The sequence below is a fragment of the Anarrhichthys ocellatus genome, unplaced genomic scaffold (assembly GCF_004355925.1).
Source record: "Anarrhichthys ocellatus isolate YVR2014 unplaced genomic scaffold, GSC_Weel_1.0 scaffold52, whole genome shotgun sequence".
NCBI lineage: Eukaryota > Metazoa > Chordata > Actinopteri > Perciformes > Anarhichadidae > Anarrhichthys > Anarrhichthys ocellatus.
Window position 1 is genome coordinate 1,783,490 of NW_022280082.1, and position 23,075 is coordinate 1,806,564.

The 23,075-nt window shown below is 40.7% G+C and overlaps 1 protein-coding gene across 3 annotated transcripts; it reads left to right on the plus strand.

The window, feature by feature from the left end:
• Positions 1-4,926: 4,926 nt before the first annotated feature.
• ptk2bb (protein tyrosine kinase 2 beta, b) lies at positions 4,927-22,311 on the plus strand. 3 transcript variants are annotated; one of them, XM_031870295.1, is made up of 31 exons: positions 4,928-5,065; positions 10,084-10,313; positions 10,677-10,855; positions 10,957-11,044; positions 11,459-11,538; positions 11,818-11,880; positions 12,124-12,178; positions 12,302-12,442; positions 12,544-12,618; positions 13,233-13,334; positions 13,489-13,606; positions 13,778-13,817; positions 14,054-14,085; positions 14,210-14,254; positions 14,347-14,444; positions 14,832-14,913; positions 15,005-15,105; positions 15,298-15,413; positions 16,342-16,442; positions 16,686-16,775; positions 17,911-18,115; positions 18,287-18,395; positions 18,505-18,564; positions 18,648-18,773; positions 18,940-19,092; positions 19,330-19,365; positions 20,093-20,117; positions 20,225-20,259; positions 20,499-20,633; positions 20,782-20,862; positions 21,608-22,311. In XM_031870295.1, the coding sequence occupies exons 2-31, from the start codon at positions 10,119-10,121 to the stop codon at positions 21,821-21,823; spliced, it is 2,982 nt and encodes a 993-aa protein (XP_031726155.1). In that variant the 5' UTR covers positions 4,928-5,065; positions 10,084-10,118; the 3' UTR covers positions 21,824-22,311. The 3 variants fall into 3 exon arrangements, with proteins under 3 accessions (XP_031726154.1, XP_031726153.1, XP_031726155.1); XM_031870294.1 differs by having other exon boundaries at positions 4,927-5,065; positions 7,925-10,313; positions 18,940-19,365; XM_031870293.1 differs by having other exon boundaries at positions 4,927-5,065; positions 18,940-19,365.
• Positions 22,312-23,075: the final 764 nt, after the last annotated feature.

The following is a 23,075-nucleotide window of genomic DNA, read 5'->3' on the forward strand; positions in this document are numbered from 1 at the left end:
ACTATCTAATAAAGGCCAAATATCCCCCCCAAAGTGAACTTTTCTTCCTCTATGTTAAAAGGCTTTGATACTACAAGTGCCTTATACTAATGTCTCATAAACCTTCTTAACAATTTACTGCGGCGCACAAAAAAAACACCTAACAAGCTCTCTCTCGCCTCATTGGGCTAAAGACCGCTCCTGTCCTCATCGTGTGTCTTCATCTAGTCGACCTCTGTCATGTTATTACACCATCTGATGCCATCGCCAGCTGACGCTCATAAAATCCACCAAAGCATGCCAGCCATGCCATCACATGTCCTTTGTAGATGTCTCAACACTCCCTCTAATATACTCACTCTGGACGACGTCCCACGAATGCCTCGTTTCGATCGAGTCAAAGGAGAATGAGAGCGACAGGTAAATAAAGTCCAGTCTAATTGGAGGTTATTTCTGCGTCCAGTTTTGTTACAGCCCGTGAACTTGTGTCGCTCTACAAGCCTGAGAGAATAACCACTGACCTTGAGGTGTCACTGGAAAGCAAAATAAAGATCTGAAAAGGGCGGCAACTTTATGTAAGCAGAAAGATTTAAGTTACCACACCAAAAATAACTTCATATTCCAGCATTTAGAACAGGTGTGACCTGGAATTTAAACCTCATTTGAGTGCGAGCCATCCCACAAAAATCCTTTGGGTCAACGAAATCAACGCCCCATTCACGTCATGTCTGTGGAGCAATGAAAGCAATGCTCAGTTTCTAAATTAAAGCTGCTATAATCAATGTTGTCATGTCAACAATGGATCAAATTGTACGGCTCAGCGGTATATTTTAGCAGCTTTTTGCGAATTTGTCATTCACCGTCACATAATTGTATTTCGCGTTTTTACTGGTTAGTTTGTTTATTTTATTGACACAAAAGGATAAAACATTTTGATCCAAACAACATACAAAAATAACCATATATATATAATAAACCAATTAATAAAGATCTGCAATATAGGAGCTTACTGACATTCTACTTTTTCAATTGTTCTTGATCTGTTACTTTTTTGCTGATAAAGTAAAACAGGATCTGGATTTTATTGCAACTTCCTTGTGTCGTCACACTATTTTTGTCTCAGTATACTTTGGCGTATATAGTATTTTGTGATTTTTCATGCATCATTTTGTGTTTTGTAGACGCTCATAGTAAGTTTTTTTTCAGAGTGACTCCTGTAAAGTTACTCATGCTATGCATCTGTGTTTGTTGTTCTAAATTCCCCTGTATGGGATCAATAAAGTTGATCTTATTCATCTTTATTGATGAAAAAAAAAAGCCTTTATTGTAAAAGGCTTTACGTTTTACAAAAAAATCGAACTCAAGAGCAGTATTTTTCTGTTTTCTTGTGTACTTTTGAAGTTAAATGTAAGTATTTCACCTATTCAACAATAGAAATAGCTACATGAAGTCAAAGGATTACCATTTAACATCATATTTCCAAACCATTTGACAGCCTGTGTGAAAATCTAAATAGGGCTTTGTGATGTTATCAACCTTGTCTAACCTGTGCTTACCAGTCTAACCTGTCTTTAATGACATGCTGGTTTTTCTTTTTAATGCTTTTACTACCATTTAACTACCACTGTGCCCTTTATTCTTTCCTCCAGGAGGCTTAATTGTATATCATTTCAAACAACAGTTCTCTATTACCTACCTCTTTAAGGATACGCATGGGACGTTCTTGTGCTTTTGTGGTTTTGTTTGCTGAACTGTAATGTGGGGCCCCTGCTGCTTCTCACCTCTATTGTAATGCGGGCCAGGTTTATAATCCACTCCTTGGCCCGGGCCACTTCACACCTCGATGAACACTGTGGACTCCCGCTGAGTTTGGAAGGGACTCAATGACCACCTCTTTACAGGACATTCTCACATAAACACCAAAGACCTACACACCTGCTACCAAACCAAATAACTCCCCCGTTTCTCCTCACGGGTTCTGCTGTCCCACCTCTTTGTCTCGCAGGTGTCCGCTCCGTGAGTCAAAAGGTGAGCAAATAGAGAATCGGGGACAAGTCATCTCTAACCATTAGTCAGAGAAGTGATGTCAACAAAACTTTGACCTCAGAGGTCACTGCTGGAAGAATGTGGACTTAATGACCATCAGGGGAAAGATAAATATTCTAGACATCATGAAACAGACGGAAGGTGGGGCAAGGGTTTCTATAATGAGTTAGTAGGAGGTGGGGGGGGGGGGGGGGAGCGGACCTGTAAGATCAAAGCATACCACGTCAACTGTTGGCACAGCAAGCTTTTCAGGGTGGGGACTTCAGTAAGTAGGGCGGGATGCTTGGACAGGAGTGGGAGTCATCAGAGCTTTTATAACACGTTATCCCTCATGAAAGGGCAGCCGCTAAAAATAAGTTCTGTTCAACCTCAAAATGTCTTCAGGGTAGATTAAAGTCATTCATGAAGGTTTTTAAACATGACAAACCACATTTTATGCAACATCAGATCACTTGTGTTATAAATCCTCTTGTGGACAGAGACAGAACTGCAACCACTGGAACCAATAGAAATGCTGCTTAACTACTTAAATTAATGAACTTTTACTCAACATTTAGTTTTTAGGAGTTTTACAAATACTCTTACATCATCAGTATAGGATACTGTACTTCCTCCACCGCTGCACTTATTGCTCGACGATTACAACAACATGCATGTTCTGTTCATGTTCAAGTTTTTGTTCACCTGTGGCTATAACACAATTAAAGTTTCTCTCAGGACCTCGGTATAAAATCAACAACACATCAGACAAAGCCTAACTGTGCAGTCTGATATTGCTTGAATGTTTTTCATTCTATCATCACGTTATACACCCACGACGATGACAGGATGACTAGAATAACAATGAATCATATTATTAGCTCCTTTGCTGCCACAACATATCTGATAGTTCTCCCTCAACACCTCAGACTCCCTGGAGTAGAGACATTCTGCGTGCCTCAAAACCACCCGTGTGCCCCGAGTTTTTGTTTCTAAATGCTGGCACAGCTCGATGCAGGGTGGTGGCACCCAGCGAGGGCATGAGTAGAAGAGGAGGGGGGGTGTGAAGGTGAGGATTTAGGAGTTTCGGGGCAAGAGGAGTCTCAAAACGTCTTGTGTTAATGATCACATAGAGCCCAGCGAACAGGGAAACCATTGTATCTGCTAAAGCTTACCAGTGCTGAGCCTGCGCCTGCTACTGTCTGAATGCATACAAATCCGGGCTTGACGGGCACCTGTTGTGGATTCTTGCCCTTGACACTGCTCCGGTGTGCTGGATGGTGGGTGTTGTTTGGTCTCGTTCTGACCCAGACTTGAACTCCCTCACAGCTGTCACTGCTCCAGCTATTCCAAACTCCGGTGGGCACAGAAAAATAGTACTGGATGCTTCACGGAGGGAAAGGAATGACTGAGTGACTTAAAGATGACGCTCTAAAAATCAGTGCATTTTACATTTTACATGAAGATGACCCTTTTTTTAAGATGTTTCTTCCTATTCTGTTGAGAACATGAAGGCTGCATGTTTATTAACTAATATATCGCATTTCATTTACAAGTAACTTTTTGGGGACAGTTTATATCTGACAGCTGTAGTTACTGCTTACTCTGCAGAGTTACTTTCACTCACAAACCAAATCATACGATCAGTTAAAGGTGCATTACACGAGATTGGAAGCATTTGTATTGCCTCTCAACGGCTCTCATTATGGCAACGGCTGAGACGGCAGCTTGCAGGCTTACACTGCTAACAGCTATAATCATCTATATATTTACTTTGCAAATTGTTGTTTGATTCTTTATTAATAGTCTGAATTTGAAGTTACACTACCCAAAAGTATATCAAATGGTTAAATTAGCTCGACCTCTACGAGCTACAACATTTAATTGCTTTTTACACATTGCATACAATAAGTGAAGGATTTGAACACTGGTAGGATACTTGTGTCTTCATACACTCAGTTGTAGGCTACATCACAGCTGGTGGTTCTGTTGCAATGAGGCTAGAAACGTAAACAAAAGGGAGCCTTGCCTGCCAAATTTCAAAGTACAGCCTCAAATGACTTGTATTCATACAAGAATATTCCCACAACAAAAACAAAACTTCGCAGTATTTAACGCCAGGTTTAGTATCAATCTGGAACTTAGTCAGAATTGCTTGGCAATAAAAAAGAAAACTGTATAGCAAAGACTGCACATCATATAAGTTCATCATAGAGAATTTGATTTCTCTTTCCTCATTTTCTTTATTTAATATTTATTTTATTGAATGTCTGCTTTGGATACCTTATGTCTTGTATTCTAGCTGTAAATTCTGTTCCCTGAATAAAGTTTTATGAAAATATTTGTGACACACACACACACACACACACACACACACACACACACACACACACATTTATTGTTATTTCCAATCCATCCATTAAATTATTTATGAATCTACCTGTGAAGTATAAAGGCAAGTAAGGCTTTTACAATCGGATTAGAAGTCCTTTCTTTTTTGTTTAGCTTGTAGCGCCATCTGCTGTTCAGGTCGTGTAATTACATCACTATAACGCCGAAAACAGTTAAGTGAAGACGCCAGAAAATAGGGACAACATTGTCTAAGGTAAGCTATAAATGAACGACCAAACTTCAAATGAAATGCACACAAAGTATCGTATTCTTTCAAGGCAGGTTTAAATTAGTATGTAAAGTAATTATTGTGTTTATTAAAGTTCTTTCTGACGAAAAACTTAGTTACACGACGTATTTTTGCTACAAGCAAGGTTTGTAAATTCCCCAGTCCAAAACTACTGCGACACTCACAAAAACTGCCAGAAAATATAATTTTTTGTAACTTTTTTTTTTTGCAGGGGAAGGTACGAGGTACGAGTCAGCCGCCATATTCCCAGTTTATGAGGTCCATGAAATAAGGAAGTGGGCCCACCTCACGGGAGACCTGCATATGTGAGGGAGTGGCCACCTGCTCAGTGTGAGAGTCAAACTGTCAGGCCCGGACTGTCCGCGAGGAATAACACCTTCTGTCAAGCTTTTATTCTTAGAGGAATCAAACCAGAAGCAGGTAAGACGCACCACTAATAGACGCGTAGTTTTATTCCAGCGGAGGGATTTACAACATCTGCCGTGGAGCGGTATTGCAACTAACAGTGCTATGTGCCCACATTCATAGAGGTTAACGAAATATACATATAGACCTGCATTCATACCTTTCCATGACCCTAAACCTTCAGGTTGCTTGTGGCTGTAAACATCTTTTTTCTTTAAAAAAAAAAAAAAAAGATTTTTATCTTTGGTGGGACCATGAAATATGTCAAACCTGCCTTTGAAGCTTGTATAATTGCATTTTGTCCAAGGTAATGCTATTGATTACAATGGCTTAATGTGAAGAACTAGCTGCCATTTTCTCCCATAGAGAGAGAGAGAGAGAGAGAGAGAGAGAGAGAGAGAGAGAGAGAGAGAGCGAGAGCTTCATGTTCCTTATCAAAGCAAGTCTGTGCAGGTGAAGAAGCGGCCAGCCACATTCCAGTGCCTGGGGTCATGAAGGTGCAGTGAGCAGACCCTCAGCACAGCACTGTTTAGAGTGCAGGCCTGTCTGCTGAGTACCTGCCTGTGTTGACAAGCGCCTGTACCAGGAAACCAGGCTTCACTCTACCTGCTGCTCTCACTCTGTCTTTATCGGTTCACACTGTTTAATTCAGGGATTTTGTCGATGTGTGTAACGGTTATGCAAGCGTCAGGTTTTTCTCTCGAAAACACCCTGTCTTTCTTTCCCCTTTTCTCAAATTACCTTTTGGAAAATACGGTCCGATACAAAAACAAACAAACCGTAGGTAGCATGGGTGGAATGTGATTTCTGAGAATTTGCCGCTGACAGTTTTCTTATAATGCCCACAAACAACATGGAATGGATATTAATTCAGTCAGGTGAGCAAGTCATGACAGATTCTGGTAAAGGCAGTGTGTCTTCCATTGCTGACTCATAGAGACACTCAAAGGATGAACCTGTGTAGGAACTACAGCCCAACCCATACTGAAATATTGGATATAAAAAGAATCCAATAACAATATCTGCCTACAGTACTCCTAAACAAGCAATCTTTGAGTTCAGATCCCTTTGATTTTGTTTAAAATTGTGAACAAGATGCAAACTGAGTGGGACATTTCACAATGGAAAAGTCAGCTTGTCATTGTTCTCTGTTGGACTAATTTAAAGTAATACTCTTGAAGATTTTCATTTGAATAAATGTCTGTGGCGACATTCCTGGGAAGTGACGCATTTTCCATCAGCCAGCAGTGGTTGGTTCTCGAGAGAGGGGGGGAGGGGGGCACACACACACACACACACACCTGTAAGTACAGGTGCTACTAAAGAGAGTTGACTCAAACCTTGTCTCATTATTTTTCTACTTTTAATTGTGTAGTCTTTAAAACAATTTGGAAAATAGTGAAAAATGTACATCACGCTATCTTAAAAAGTGACATCTATGAAATGTCTTGTTTTGTATGAGTAAAGATATTCAGGTTACATTTTGACATAACAAAATAACGTCAAATCCTCACGACAGAGCTATGAGGTGTTTATCATTTTTTGCTTAAATAATCTTTAATAATTATTTGACTATTAAAAATAGCTGCGTAATATTTTCCCTTTGATCCGCTATTAATCGAGTCATCGCTGCTGCTCCAGACGTTTACACGACACAGATTTATCTGCAGCGAGCTAATATGGGCCTGGACAATGTATTGCTCTCCCGTGCAGCCTGGTCTGTTGTGTGGAGTGTTGAAAGAGTTACTTCACTCCACCTTGGCTTCAGTTTGTGGTAGAAATCTCCCTCGGGACCAGTTGTTACCATAACAACTCAAGTGCCAGCATGATAGTGTGAGTGAGACAGAGAGAGAGAGAGAGAGAGAGAGACAAAAACACCGTGTGGCTGGAAAGCTAGAAAAACTAGAGAGCTGTTAAAAGACACTTACAGGAGAAAGGACTTCCTGGCCATCGGTGATGTTAGTTCGGGGCTTTTGTTGTTGACGAGACTGTCCTTGTAGACTATTGTCCAAAAATATTATCATGACTTCCGATACCTGAGTGAGCTCAGTGATGATTTCACACAAGATGAAATCCAGTGATCGCATTAAGAACAGAAGAGCCCGGTGCTTGGCATCATTTCATCATTTGTAACACTCGTGTTAAAACATTACCTGAGTTTTGGCGCGATAACAAGAGCGTGCCTTTTTCGATATCTTACTTTACCAAATACAAAAACGTTCTTTTATTTTTAGCAAAATAAGCCAAATGTCTTAAAATACAAGCAAATGTACAAGAGCTTGGGATAAAACAGTAAAATATGAACAAAATGATGATTTAAATCCATTAATATCTGATTAAAGAGCATTTGATAGCAACTTTCAATGCCAGACATTGACCCGTATATATCAAACCTCTAAGAATTACACTTAGAAAAGAGCCATTTTAGGAGTATAACAGTTCTTTATATGTATTTATTAGCTGAGTGTGAGCAATAACACATTAATGAAGCATTTTCCTCAGAGACGTATATTTATTTGTGTCTCTGAGGTCTTTGTCCATGCCCCATTGTTCTTGGTTTTAGAGTTTAAATGTTAAGAATTAAAACTAGACAAAAATCATGTCGCACACACTTGTTACCTGAAGTTAACCGCAGGTCACAAGGTCACAGTGACGCAGACACCTGGTCCAAAGCTTCGCCGCTCATCACTCAGACGAGACTTTTTCTTTCTTTGTTTAAGTTTTTTTTTTTTTTTTTTACATAGCAGACAAATGTTTTTGCGCAGCATATTTTGCAATTCTGTCTGAACATGGCAATCTGCGATGTATATCTGTCACTAGGCTGACTCACTGTTTCTTTCACGTGAGCCAAGGAATATATTTGTATATCCACAGCGCCACGTACTTCAAATCCATGGATGGATGTCTCCCCCCCCCCCGAGAATTCATCTTAAACTTCACCCTCCTCCATCCCCTCTTGTCAGGCCTCCCACACCCAGGTGATGGTGCAACATGCCGGCCACGCTGCACGCTTCATCTTCTCCCTCTTTCCCTTTCTCACCAAACGCACACACACACACACACACACACAAACACACCCACACAGCCCTGCTGGTGGAATTCATGGCCTCAGGCTAACAAAACACAACCTCGTCCAACAGCGGGGAACTAACACAGCTCAGCTCCCCCTCGCAGCAGACTGACAGCACGGAGCTCTCCATTTATGAGAAAACACGTTATGGTGCTTTTCTGACGGACGCTATTGTGAGGTGGGTGACTGACAGAATGATCTGCTCTCACTCTGTTTGCTGAGTCAACATGCCATCAGATGTTTGATTGACAGGGCAGAATATTAGTGTGATGACTGGAGAGACTCATGTTTTGGGGGCTTAAGGTGGGAGCAGCTCTGGATTTATTTCCCTGATTTCTTTATTTGATGCATCAGTTGGTTGCTGCCCTTCTCTTTGCTACATGTAAGCTGAAGTTCAATCAAAGTGTGGGCAGGCTTTCATCAGTATTAGTTGACCATTTCCAGGTGTGTAGTTGTGATTGTGTCTGTGTGTTCAGGTTTTTATGATGTATATAGGTGTCCGTCATCATGTTTGTTTAAAGCTAAGAGGTCAGAGAAGGATCTCTGGCTGGGGGGTATTTTTTGAGGTATTCATGTCTTAAAGAAATAGATATTTTGGAAAAATGCTCATCTAATCTAAGAGTTCGACAAGAAGATTTGATACTACTCTCAATTCTGGCTGTAGGGTAAATATGTAGCTGGAGCTAGCAGCCTGTTAGCATAGCTTAGCACAAAGACTGGAAACAAGGGGAAACAGCTAGTCTGGCTCTGTCCAAAGGTAACAAAATAAATCCACCTAGCAGTCCCTTTATAGCAAACAAGCCGGAGTGTAAAGCAGGAAGTCACTGCGCTCGGCCCAGAGAAATCCCCCCTTTGTCCGTATTAAACAAACAAAGATACAGCTTATTAGATTTTGAGCTTTAGAGGCGCTAGTAGGCAGATAAATATGAGGAATGAGTCCTAAAACCTTCCGGTTCCAGTGTCTCAAAGTCAATGTTGTTGTTTTTTCAATGGCAAAGTCATACGACAAACGTTTTACTTTGCATTTATGCTTGAAAAATCATAAAAGTGGTGTTCATCTGTGAAGGTTATGCTGAACAAAACGTGTAAGTAGTGCTTATTTTCTGCAATAATTCAAAATCCCATTGGTTTTTTGTGGAGGGGAACCAATGCGAAGCCAATTTCTGGGTTTGGCCTACAAAAATACATAAAGCCTGCAGCACTCTATTGTTACCTTTTAGGCAGAGCTGGCTGTTTCCAGTCTATATGCTCGATAGCTTAATATTAAACAGACAGATATGATATACAATTCTTCTCAAAATGTCAAATGATTCCTTCAAGAAGGGCAGATGAGCTACTTCCCTGCAACACTGAGATGTTTTTCCACCTCAGATTCTTGCGAGTAGGACAAATCAACACAGGTTGCATAACGGCCCACAGCTAAGAAGTTACTACACGAGTTGGTTAGTCATCATGCTGTTTGATTTCGAACAGATTTAGGCGTTGTTTCGCTTTACGACACCGTCCTTGTCAGTCTGTAAACGGGTAGTTTTAACTTTAAACACTGCATATTCAATTTTTGGAGTTTTCTTTGTGGATGAAGAGTATACAAGGCTCCGCACTGTCACCATTTTTCTTTATGAATCACTCAAGCCCTCACTTGCAATCATAGTCAGGAAGGAATGTAATTAGCAGATCTCAGAATCAAATGATGTGAGTCATGGACACCACATGGCACAAGATCACAGCATGAATGTGAATCGTAGCATGACTGTAGTACTATGATGAAGCAAGTCACAGAACAGGGTGTACTCTTTTGTTGAAGAGAAAAACAGCACCTTATTATGTGAAACAGATTTTACTCTTCCTTGTTTCTAATTTGTCTACTTCAGGGTTGAAGATTGCAACCAGTTTAAGGACCCCTAACGCTTCACGACTCATTTCAAATCTTAATTAAACTTTTCTTTCCGTTGTCCGTCTAAAGATTGATGATATGATGCTGCCGACCCACTCGTGAGAATGTATGAGGTGATGTCCGGTGACACCCTGTCCTGGAAGGTGGCCAGTCCAAGACAAAGCGTCACGAGCAGCCCCGAATCGCAATCCACTGGAGACGGAGGGCCAGTCAAGATCCTCAAAGTGTGCTTCTCCACCAACAACAACGTGGGCAAGAACTTCAAGCTGGTTAAATGTGACAGCTCCTGGCAAATTAGGGTGAGAGTAATCCCAAAAAAAAACCATGGGGAAGGGAGGTAACGTGTCAGAAGACTGTGATGAAGATGGGAATGGTGTTTATCTGAGATACTTTAGATTACAAATGTAAGATGGAAGGTGGTGTTTTGTATTTGAGCCAGATACCTGTTTTGATTAGCCCTTCCTTTATCAGTGTGCAAATAATCTTATCTTCTTTCCGTGTACAACAACAGGCAAAAATCGAATTTTTTTACTTTTACAGCTAATTTGTTCGCCCTTGCATGAAAAGATAAAGAAAGTATCAACCACATAGTGCAATAAGAAGAAAGGATCACTAGAAATTCATGATATTTAAAAAAAATATCCTCATTCGGTCTCCTTCAGGCTATCATTCGGTCGATTCTGATCTGTGGTCGATTGGGGCCGAACATCAAACACGCAGCATGCTACGGTCTCCTGCTGAAGCACCTGAAGTCAGAAGAACTTCACTGGCTGCATCCAGATATGACTGTTGGGGAGGTGGAGCAACGCTACGAGAGCCAACACGTGGAAGCTGAGTGGAGGTACAGATTGATTCCCGGGACGTTATCTGTTCTGCAGTGTTTTGATTTCAAAGTTTGGCTTTTGATAAACTTGCACGGTGTTTTCTTTTTTCCCAATGCAGGTATGACCTTCGTATCAGATACGTTCCCGTCAATTTCTTGGAAAAATTCAAAGATGACAGATCTACGTTAGTGTTTTTTTACCAACAGGTAACAAGCTTCAGTGTGTTTTATTTGTAACGTGGTGTCAATAAGAGGTGATGTTTTCACACCGCATTGTAATGACGCTTTCCTTCACTGGTTTTGTGTTGATAAAGTTTGATTTTCGGTTGGTGGCACTCGGGTATACACAGATATATTGTATCTAACTAAAGAAGGTTATCAGTACACAGGAAAGCAGTCTGTCATCACCACCTTTCAGCATTAAGTAGTGTATGAAATACATGCTGTTGGCCAGTATTGTCAGTATAAAAACAGCCTGTGATGGGATGGGGGCAAAGAAAATTGAACCTTTGTGAATCTCTACTTTTCCACCATATTTAAATGATTTTTACAACAGTGTAATAGTCCGGTATTGTTGTAGTATTTGTTGGTATAACGGATTTCTCTTTGATTTTGCTCCAGGTGCGTAGTGATTACATGCAGTATCATGCCTCTAAGGTCAGTGAGGGGATGGCGCTGCAGCTCGGTTGTTTGGAGATCAGGTGAGTCACGGAAGTTCTCTCATTCTTTGGCTCTCAAAACTTCTGTTTTATTAAATGAGGTGATAACACCGATTTGATGGCATTGGTTAAAGTTTTATTTTACAACTTGTCCATGTGTTACACAGCATGTACCGTGTAGGGTTTCATGTTAGTGATTTTGGGTTAATGATAGATGAAGTCCAGATTATGAGTAGGTCATAAAGTAACTTGTGGTTTAGGATGATGAACATTTGGTTGTGTAGAATGTATTAGTGGCTGAGATATGTTTTCTTGTTTCAGGAGGTTCTACAAAGACATGAATGCAAAAGGTCTGGAGAAGAAGTCCAACTTTGAGCTGCTAGAGTAAGTTTTATTCATTTCATAACTTATTACTCTGCATGGATTGACAGTGAGCCTTGAATTCATGAAACCCTTTTAAAGCCCCACTGGATAATGTTGCACACACCTTGTAGCAGCTTGACTACCGTTTTTTTTATTTATTCAAAGAGGACATTAAGAACATGCTGTATTAATCTGGTAGCAATATATATATATTTTCAAATTTTTATTCTTACTATTTTTCTGAATTTTCCTTTACAAATGAAGAAAAGAGGTGGGCCTGGACCTCTTCTTTCCTCAACAGCTGATTAACAGCATGAAGGTGAACTATCCTTACTACAAAACCACGAATGTATTTTCTGTATTTACTACTGGGTGCCCAATCAGACCTTTATCAGAGTCTACATATAAGAATATCTTTTAAATGTCCCTGCTTGTGATCCAGTCAAGGCACCTACGGAAGTTGATCCAGCAAACGTTTCAACAGTACTCAACACTCAAGGAGGAGGACTGCATGAACAAGTTTTTCGAGAAGCTCAAAGAGGTCAGCAGCTACGATGAAGAGGTTTTCCCATGTGAACTAGTGGTGAGTAGCCCCCTACATCTTGTGGTAGTCTTGGTGCTATCCTAATCTGCTCTTGTTTACATTAATATTACAAACTTTTAACCACACTCACTTGTCAACAGCAAGGTTGGAGTCTAGCAGTGGAGCTGGTCATCGGTGGGAGGGGGATTCGCCAACGCACACAGAAGAATTCAGCGGTAAGCACCGTGAAGATGTAGGTATTCTATATCATATATTACATTGGTTTGTGTTGTATATCAAATCTATCTAGCTTAGCAGCAGCATTTTCTCGGCTCCACGCCGGCTCCATGGCCCGGAGGCATTATCTTTTTCGGGTTGTCCGTCCATCCGTCCGGTCCATTCTCGTGATTGCATTATCTCAGGGGCGGCTTGATAGAATTCCTTCAAATTTGGCACGACCGTCCTCTTGCACTCAAGCATGAACTGATTCCATCAAAGGTTGCAAAACCTCACACAACAGTCTTTTGGGCCATAACATAAGAATTCATGCGCTAATTAGGAAACGGGGGGAAACAGCAAGCCTTGCTCTGTCCAAAGGAAACAAAATCCACTTACCAGCACCTCTATAGCTCACTAATGACTAATAACTGGCTGCTCTGAAAGTTGTATAAATGAATTAGTGGTTGTAGAATTAATTTATTCCTGCTGGATTTTTCAAGTCTAGACATAAGAAACTTGTCTCTTTCCATCAGTGGACGCTACGCCACTATAGTGTATCTAACACGGCTTGTAAAATTGAATCAGTCCCACCATAATTTAACTTATTGCATTCCTCTCTTTCGTGCCTCAGCCGGTTTTTCTAGCCGACTTCAAACAGATCAAGAAAATACAATGCTTATCTCAGAGCGATGGGAAGGCTCTCTTAGACCTCAACGTAGAGGGAGCCAGACAAGTGAGTACCACAACACTACCTATTATATATTATTACTTTTGTACAGTGTTAAGATACAGAATAGCTATTCTAATTAAATACATTTACTGTTGAAAGAGTCTGCACAGGATATTTGACCCGCGCTTACGTTGCCCTTTCGTCTCGTTTCTGATAGCGGCTGTCGATCAATGTGGCCACAGTCCCTATGGCAGAGAACATGATGGACCTTATTGATGGCTACTGCCGCTTGGAAAATGACACGGATGAAACTGTTATCTACCGACCAAATAAAGGTGTGTACGACTCAGACACCTCCCCTGTTGCAACATCACCGTGGTTGAAGCAATACATATTATGTTGTTTTTAACTATGGAGCATCGTTTTATGCCTTAGAAGCGTTCTGAAAAACTTGTATTGTATCATATAAACTTAATTGGAATTATCATAACTCATTTCTGTCCTAGATGCCAATGTGCAGAGTGCCCTACCTGAGATTCCCACAGAGTGAGTGGATGTTGGCTGTTTTAAACCTTTGGATGATTTGTGCCGTCTCTCGGCCTCAGTGTAGCTGCAGAGTTCAAGCTGTAGTAATTCCTTTTGGTTGTAATAAGAAGTGAAAAGTTAAGAGTTATTGATGAGAAAGGCTGTTTTATTGAATCATTCTGTCAGCGCTCTGAGGAGCAATAAGTTGAAACTTTACGAGCGGGGCTTTCTCTCATTCTGTGTTTTCTCTGGAGCAGAAGAGACACCAGCTCGACCAGACACAGTATGGGTGAGCTGACAGTTTTCATAATTTTACATAACCTCTATGTACAATGCAATACATAGCACCTCCGTTATATCATTATCTTACGCAAACAAGTAGATGCATATTGATCTTTCTGTTGTGTTTTCAGGGTCGGATATCTATTGTGAGATTCTCGATGAAAGGCCGAGATCAGGTCCGTTCAAAGTTTGTATTTATGTTTTTTGCAGAATGATTAGTGTGTGAACTGACTTTTGAACTTCAATACATTTAAATCTCTTTCTGTAGTTGTTAAGTACGGGATTGACCGAAGTGACATTGTTCTGGGCCGAATCCTTGGTTCGGGTTTTTTTGGGGAAGTCTACGATGGAGTTTACAAAAAAGATGTAAGTGCATCTCCTTAGTTGAATTATATCAAAATAACAGCATAAAAGGATAAAAAAAACTATATAACTGTCTATAAACTAACAACAGACATTAATGATGGGAAGTTTGTTGGAGAAATATAAAGTAATAAAATATTTGTGTTTGAGTCACAACCGCTGCATAAAATATGTGATTATAGAATATAAAACCTTATTAACTGCGTGTTGACTGGCATTACATTTGTAGTAGGGCTGCAACTAACAATTATTTTAATTATCGGTTAATCTGAAACTGCCTATCACAATGATCTAAATCCTAAATTAAGATCTTGATCTTGAGAAGTCCAAAACCTCAAAGAATACCAGTTAGCTGTCACATATGTCTTCTTCCATTGTTGATTTTAACAGAGTGGCGAGAGGGTTAATGTGGCAGTGAAGACCTGCAAAGACTGTTCACCTGATGTGATGGAGAAGTTCATGAGTGAAGCAGGTAATTAGAAAAGAAATTGTAGATTATAAGGAATTAAATGTGATAACAATAACTACGACAGTTACTTTGTGAACTTTGTTGTGTTTGCCAGTAATTATGAAGAACCTCAATCATCAGCACATCGTCAAACTGATCGGAATCATAGAGGACGATCCTGTGTGGATAGTCATGGAGCTTTATCAGCATGGAGAGGTTAGTGTGAGAATCTGAATTTTAATGCAGTCGCGCTGTATAACTGAACTGAAATCTTGGACAGTTCTGGCTCGAGTCGTAGCGTTGCAGCTAGATTCCTGCATCTCACCGTGACAGAAAGAAGAAGTGTGACAAATGCTCTGCCTTTGAGTATAAGTGAATTCCTGACTTCCTCAATTGTTGACGTTGCAGCTTGGGAACTACCTATCGGAGAACCAGAATACGATGACAAATATAACTCTGGTGCTGTACAGCCTGCAGATCTGCAAGGCTCTCGTCTACCTCGAAGGGGTCAACATGGTACACAGGTGAGAGGCTCCTTTTATTGTCATCCAGGAAGTGGAGATATACGGCTGTTGTCTTTTGTTTGTTGCTAACATTGCTAACACGAAACATACAGTGTGTAACTTGAAAAAACGATCAATTTGTCAAATCAACTGACAAATCTTCTGTAAAGTGATGGACCCATATTGTAATATATGCATATAAACCCGGGTCCCCTAAAACTTTATGCAGAAAACCAAGGCCTCATGTTAAGAGAGTAACGATGATGTTGACAAAGTTGTCACTTCGAAGTCACGGTGACCAGCTAATCCACACTGAAAGTGATAATGTCTGTGCTGAAACTCTCGTAATTTTCTCAGGCAGGAGTGTATAATGAATGAGGTCCTTTGTTACTGTCACAGGAGAAGAGGCCCAACCTGTAATGTTCTCTGCCGATCATGCCGAGTCACAGCATCTTCTTAAAATTGTTATTTGCAGCACAGTGTTGATTCACAGGGATGCTGAGGGAAAAAGGCAAGTTGACGGTCCCATCGATAGATATAGTTAGTGAAAAAACAACAACAACCTAAAACAGCATCTAAATGTAAATATAAGGTAATGACAAAGGAACGTGACATATTTATACTAAGACACACCTTTACAGAAAGTTGACAGAAAAGCATGTTTCAGCGGAATGTTATCAACGAGCTTTCAGGCAGCAAAGCAGCCACTCTGGATTCAATCTCCTGTGAAGAAAAACACAGACAAAGGAAATTACTTCCTGGGTGGAAAATGCAGAGATTCCTTTTGTATTACTTTCTGCTGCAGTTGAGGCAGTATGGCATAGTTGTCAAATTCAGGTCAACCAGAGAGGGGGGCCACAGACTTTGCTTCTATAATCTACATTTGTATCATCTCCATCTGTACATAAACCCTAACGTTTCTTTCTGTGTTATTCGTGTTTTGTCTCAGAGACATTGCTGTGCGGAACATCTTAGTCGCCAGTCCAGACTGTGTGAAGCTCGGAGACTTCGGTCTGTCGAGATACATTGAGGACGAAGAATACTACAAAGGTAAGAGATGCGTTTAGGATGCTGATTTAACTGTTGCACTTTCTATTCTTGGACACCTAATTGTTTAAATTGTAATACATAAAACACATATATACTGTATCCTTGCCAGAATAGACAGACTAGTAAAGATGGAACAGCAAATAATGTAGTTGCCACGTTTGGAAAATGCACTTTTTTTTATGTCCCTGTTCGAAAATTGTAAATTTTGACCACATAATAACGAGGTCTCCCATTTCTTTGCAGCATCTGTTACTCGGTTGCCAATCAAGTGGATGGCTCCAGAATCCATCAACTTCAGACGTTTCACCACCGCCAGTGATGTCTGGATGTTTGGTGAGCTTGTGATACTAAACATCTAAATAATAACTAAATAAAACACAACAGCTCAGGAAGCCAGCCTCACTCAAAAGGCACTGCATGGTTTTATAAGCTGGTAAAGATGACTTGAACTGATACAGAGACTCGTGTAGGCAAACAGGGATGATGGACTGAACAACCACTTTATAAACATTGTATATAGACCATGTACAGGGTTTCCTAATTACACAACTGAGTTATAAAGTTGCTGTATCATCTGTTACCAACTACATCTCTACCTGTCTTAACCAAATTAGCACCATCTTGTGGTCCACTTCATAGCCACTCTGTGATCTGGTGCATTTCACACCAATATCTATATATACATTTAAATGAAACTGTTCACAATCATAATCTTAGATCTAGCTCCTCATGTCTATTACTATTATTTAGATTTCAGACACAAAAATTGAAAATCTGCATATTTTGATTTATGATTTGTTCAAACACCCTCTTCTTCTTGAGAGCGGTAAAAAGCAAACAAGGCATAAGAACCTTAATGCCACTCTTTATTCATATGCCCGTTGCAATAGTACTGCCTTATGTCCTCCCATAAAGCAAAGTATTTTCTTGAACATAGCAAAACTTTTTATCCTTTATGTTTTCAACACATAGAAAAAGTGAACCGCCATAAACAAGGTGACAATCTGAATATATTGCTTTTCAACCTGGAAGTACACATAGATTAAATGCCACACAGACTATAGATCTCAGATATTGTCTTATTGAAAAAGTTTATTTTATTAAATAAGTGTAATGCACTTTAAGAGTGATTCATTCTGTCTATTATCTTAGCGTTGATTCAGCACAATGCTGTTTGAAAAAAAGGTTATTATATAATTCTGTATGGTTAATAATAATATGCATGTAATAATATGGTATAATAATAAAAAGGTTAATATAGTCTGTGTGTGGTCCTCTGTTTATTCACCATCACAATTAAATTGAGGTTTCTTAATATAGTATTCATGGTAAAAAAGCTGTTACTTGCCTCGCCGTTGGCCCTTGTGACACCAACATGCTGCTCTCTTTCGTTCCCCTCTGAACAATGCGTCCCAGTAAGTGTGTGTCTAAGAGCCTTCTCTTTCTCTGTGTTTGCGCTGCTCCGTAGCTGTATGTATCTGGGAGATAATGAGTTGTGGACAGCAGCCGTTCTTCTGGCTCGAGAACAGAGACGTCATCAACCAACTGGAGCAGGGAATCAGGCTGCCCAAGCCAGACAACTGCCCTCCTGCCCTCTACTCACTCATGACCCGCTGCTGGTCCTACGATCCCAGAGAGAGACCCAGCTTCACCGAGCTGGTGGTGAAGATCAGGTACGGCTTTATTCAATATTTTAAAAAAAAAGCTCTAATTACTCTGTGGTTTCGTAGCCTTTGCAAAGATGAAAATTGTTTCCGCCTAACTGCAATAGCAGCCCATTAGATGTGTTTATGTTCCTCTCTTAAGACATCATATAAAGTAACTTGTTGTCCAAAATCTGTCAGTGATGTCCACAAGATGGAGGAGGAGCAGGAAGTGGAGAGAGAGAGGGACAGAACACGCTCCACCAAAATCTTCGACACCAAGTTCAACTTCAACGAACCTCCTCCCAAGGTACGGATCTCAGCCACTGTGATTTCACAAAAAAACTGCACATTATTCAAATGAAATGTTATAATTTAGTGCTTGTTTTTTTATACATATTTTGAATAATTCACTGTAGCCTTCAAGAATGAAACCAGGGCGGTTCGGGAACACGCTCAGTATTGGTCTACGCATTCAGGTACTGTAGCGCACCCAGGTGATCTCTAACCTGCAAGATGACGGACTTCTAAAATATATTCAGTGATTTGTGTATCTGTGCAGCTGAACGAGGCTCTGTGTGCCAGCTCACCCGACCTGGCCAGCCCATGTGAATACCAGTCCCCCGTCGACTCCATGCACACTATTGGGTTGCCAGCCATCAGGTCCCCTCGGCGTCGCAGCATAGGGGTAAGAAAGACTCTTGCCTGTGTGTCAATTTTCCTACATTTGAAGTCACGTGTTCTAACGTTGATGACGGTGGAGTTCATAATGAACGCATTATTAAGAGACCCCAAAAAAAGGCTTTGTGTGTTGTTGATCCATTATTCTCCTGTTGCTCCTCCACCGACTACAGGAGGGCGAGTTTTTCCGAGTGGAAGCAAACAGCAGGGAGGAAGCCACGCGCCTGTGGCAGAAGGAGAGACGGCACATGCAGAACACTCTCCGCCGGCAAAAAGAGCAGATGATGGAGGATGAAAAGTGGCTGGAGAAGGAGGAGAGACTCCTGGTGGGAAACAGAGCATCATTAACTTGTGTCAACCCCCTCTCTGTGTCTCTGTGTCCCCCCACTCTGTTGAATGTGGCCCTGGAGGCTATGTGGAACGAGGCATCGTTAAACAACACCAACCCACTTGTCCACTCTCGACGCCCTGCTAGCCTTAAATTGAATGTTCCCCTGATAACAGTTCCAAAGAGCGGGTCCATGACCATATTGTATAAAATTAACCTGCCTGTTCTTTTGCAGGACCCCATGGGACCAGAAGACGCTGCCGGCCCAGCGGTAGGTGCACTCTGATACAAACTGTGATTTTAGAGTCACTGTTACCAAATGCTTTCTGGCAATGTGTCTCACATTTCTGGGCCCAGTTTGTTTTCTTTGGCAACATATTCTTATTCCCATTAGTGAGCAAACAGTCAGCATGATGCCACACAACATGTAGTAGTTTGTGTAGTCTTCGTGATATTTCAAGCGGAGTGCAATGATGACAAAAACAGCCTAACAGTAGGCATTAATAGTAAATCTTAAAAAATATTTTTTTTATCCTCAAATACACATTACATGCACACTAATGTCTATTGCTGGGGTGGCAAAACTATGGCCTGCGGGCCAACTGTGGCCCGCCGATCATTTTTTGAAATGGTCCTAGATTATGGCTTGTGCATATTTCTAATAAATTGCAGTGTTTGTACATTACACATCCTAGTTTAAACACTAGGTGTCGACTAAATTTAGCGAAATGATCTCTGTCTCTTGGCCCAGAAACCAATAAATTACCATTTCTGTCTGTTCTGATTGTTACATCTGAAGATTAGATTTACAGAGTTACATTTGCATCGTTATCTTTTAAATGGGCATTATTGAAGGAATTTAAATTATACTCAAGGGTATATTTTTTGTAATATGTGAGCACACCAGTAAATGACTGTGATGTCAAACATTAAATAGTTTTGTAGTGTTGAAACATTTTCTAGTCCTCCTGAGATTCATCATTTTCTATTCTCTTTAGTCCCCTGAAGGTGACGCAGAACATTGTAAGTGCTTAAAAGACATTTACATTTCATTTTTGAGTCATTCTGGGCACTTTCATCTCTCTCTAAACCCTCCTGACTTTCATTTCTCTCATCGTTCTGCCATGCAGCACCTCCAGAGAAGCCCCCAAGGCTCACAGCACAGGTAATTTATATATTTTTAAATCTTTTTTAGCCCACTGACAAGACTATTTAATTGTATTAGCTTTGATTTTTAGATAAAGAGAATTCATAATGACCGGTGGAGTCATTTCAAGTAAAATCACCCTTCAGTTGAAGGGAAATTGATGACACCATGCATTAAAATAGGGCCCAGTGATCCTTTGTGTTAGGAAACAGGATGAATATTTGTATCATTGAAACACATTATTCTCTCCTACTAAGCCTGCGCCCACAGCTGAGCTGGACCGCTCTGACGACAAGGTGTACCAATACGTCATGGACCTGGTCAAAGTTGTTGTCCAACTCAAGAACGACATCATAGAGGTGCCACCGGAAAAATACATCACCGTTGTCCAGGTACGCCGGGACACATTTCTGTTCTTCACTTCAGTTTTACAGTTTGTTGCTACATCATAAGCAAATTGAAGGTGTATGTCTTGTAATGGAAAACAAACTTGTTGAGTCATCCAGCTGATTCATGTCTTGCATTGATCTCTGCCCACAGTCTGTTGGGATGGCTTTACGAGATCTGATTCGCAGTGTGGATGACATACTGCCCACCTTACACGAGTCAGTCAGGACTGAGGTACAGTATATTTTCTGCAGCCTGTTTGCCATCTTTTCTCATCTCCTTCCTGTCTTTATGGATTTGTTTTTCTCCCAAGAAACAAAAAGTGACGGCACTCCTCTTCAAACACAAAGCAGCAAAGAGGAAATGAGCATTTTGTCTTGACTACTCTGCCTGAGGACACCCAAAAATCCATAGTTTTCACATTAGAGCAGTTTGAACAAAGCCATGTTTATTAATTTATCAAAAAGAGTACAGATATTTTTCATTTTACGAATTTCTTGCTTACTTGAAACAACAACGTGCGTAAAGGACCATATATGTGCAAAATGTATGGACAAAATAACAAGAACAGTTGACAGTATAATGCAGTTGAGTTGAATTAACACATCCCTGTAGGAATTTCAACCAAAACGTGCATAAGCTTCACAAAGGTAGGGCCCTATTTATTTGCATTACAAAATATTGTACAGGTGTGTTTATAGGCCTTTTATGCAGCAGGCATTTTGAATTGTCATAGTAGGAAAAGCACAGGTGTTATTAATGACATTAACGACGGCTCTGTTATATTCAATTGTCCCAATACACCAATACACCATGACAGTGAGCCAGCATGCACAATACCAGGACCCTGAAACTGGGATTCAGCAATCAGTCATTTTTATAATTTTCACCTCTGCTTTTCCAACTGTGACACATCCAAATCTCCTCCATGAAAAAGGCCAACAGTGCCATCTATTGTGTTTGTTTACCGTCCCCACAGATCGAGGGCACCCAGAAGCTGCTGAACAACGACATGGCGGAGCTGATCAGCAAAATGCGGCTGGCCCAGCAGAATTCCATCACCACTTTGAAGGAGGAGTGTAAGAAACAGATGCTGGCTGCAGCACACAATCTGGCTATGGACAGTAAGAACATGTTAGATGCTGTGGACCAAGCCAGAGTCAGGGCCAACTTAGCCAAGCCAGTGGCCCCCTAGTGGACTGTAAGCTCTCCCATTCAAGCTAACGATTCACATCTGTCAGTCGGAAATAACATTTGCACAAAATTGAGCATTTTTGTTGTGATCAAACTGCTTAAATTAAGGCTTTGTCAATCCTCATCATACCTGTAAATGTGTGTTGTTAAAGCAGGGGTGCTGAAGTTTTGTCTCCCCCTTCTGGCAATGAGAGTAACATACACAAACACTGTCAGCGCTGCGTATGATGCATGTCTGCAGGTGAACTTGCAGCATCTCCCACGGCTCCAGGAGTGTCTATCCTCAACATCGATGTTTTTTGTTTTTTTTTACTTAAATTCTTCCTCCACACTTTTTTTTTTATCTGGGGATTCACTACAGAAACTTGTCTTGGCCACTTCTTATGCTGCTTCTTATTCTCACCAAACGCGTCACGAATTCATCGCGCCGCATATTCGCGTCCATCGCGCCGCGCCATCGCAAATTCGCGCCGCTCCAGTCTCATGGCGTCTGTGCATAGACTTGGTATGTAATCTACTCGCGCGAATAATTCGCGACGCGTTTGGTGTGAACGCAGCATTAGGATTTCCAGCCATAATATCCGTCATACTCCTAACTAATGCCCTATCTTTACTCCATCTTTATAGTCACTCCCAACCCTTTTTTGCTCCCTTTGGCTGGTTGATGTGAAAACGCATCATCGGTGGGCCAGCGCGGGAAAGATCCCAAAGACACCACATCCAAAGTGTCCGGGTTTCCCTGGTTTAATCAACATAGAACGCTGCAGGTGTGATTCGTTTTTGTAGGCCAACCCCAGAACTTAGCATCTTGTTCACTCGACAAAAAAGCAATGGGATTTTTCCGTTGGAAAGGTTATGATACTTGCACGTTAGCTAACCTTAGGCTATGAATGGACTACACCACGGTCGCATGGACAACTTGGAAAAAAGTGTATGTGCTTATCAAGGTAGCATGCATACCAACAATGATGGTCGTTTGGCATCACATTTACGATGCCTTCATTTCAGACAAACTTCATTAAATGTTGACTGTTCTCATTTGTGATTGGTGATTAATTGACTTAATTATCTGCTCAGAAATTTCATTTTCCTTGTAAATGTAAAATGTGTCAAACACAATCGTTTTTTACAGCAGAGATAAACAAAACAATTGCAAAATAATGTGATCCTGACCCGAGTGAAATGTTAAGATGATTAAACCAAATAGTTTGAAAGCCATTCTACTGTTTAAAAGTGTTTTATATATACAGTAG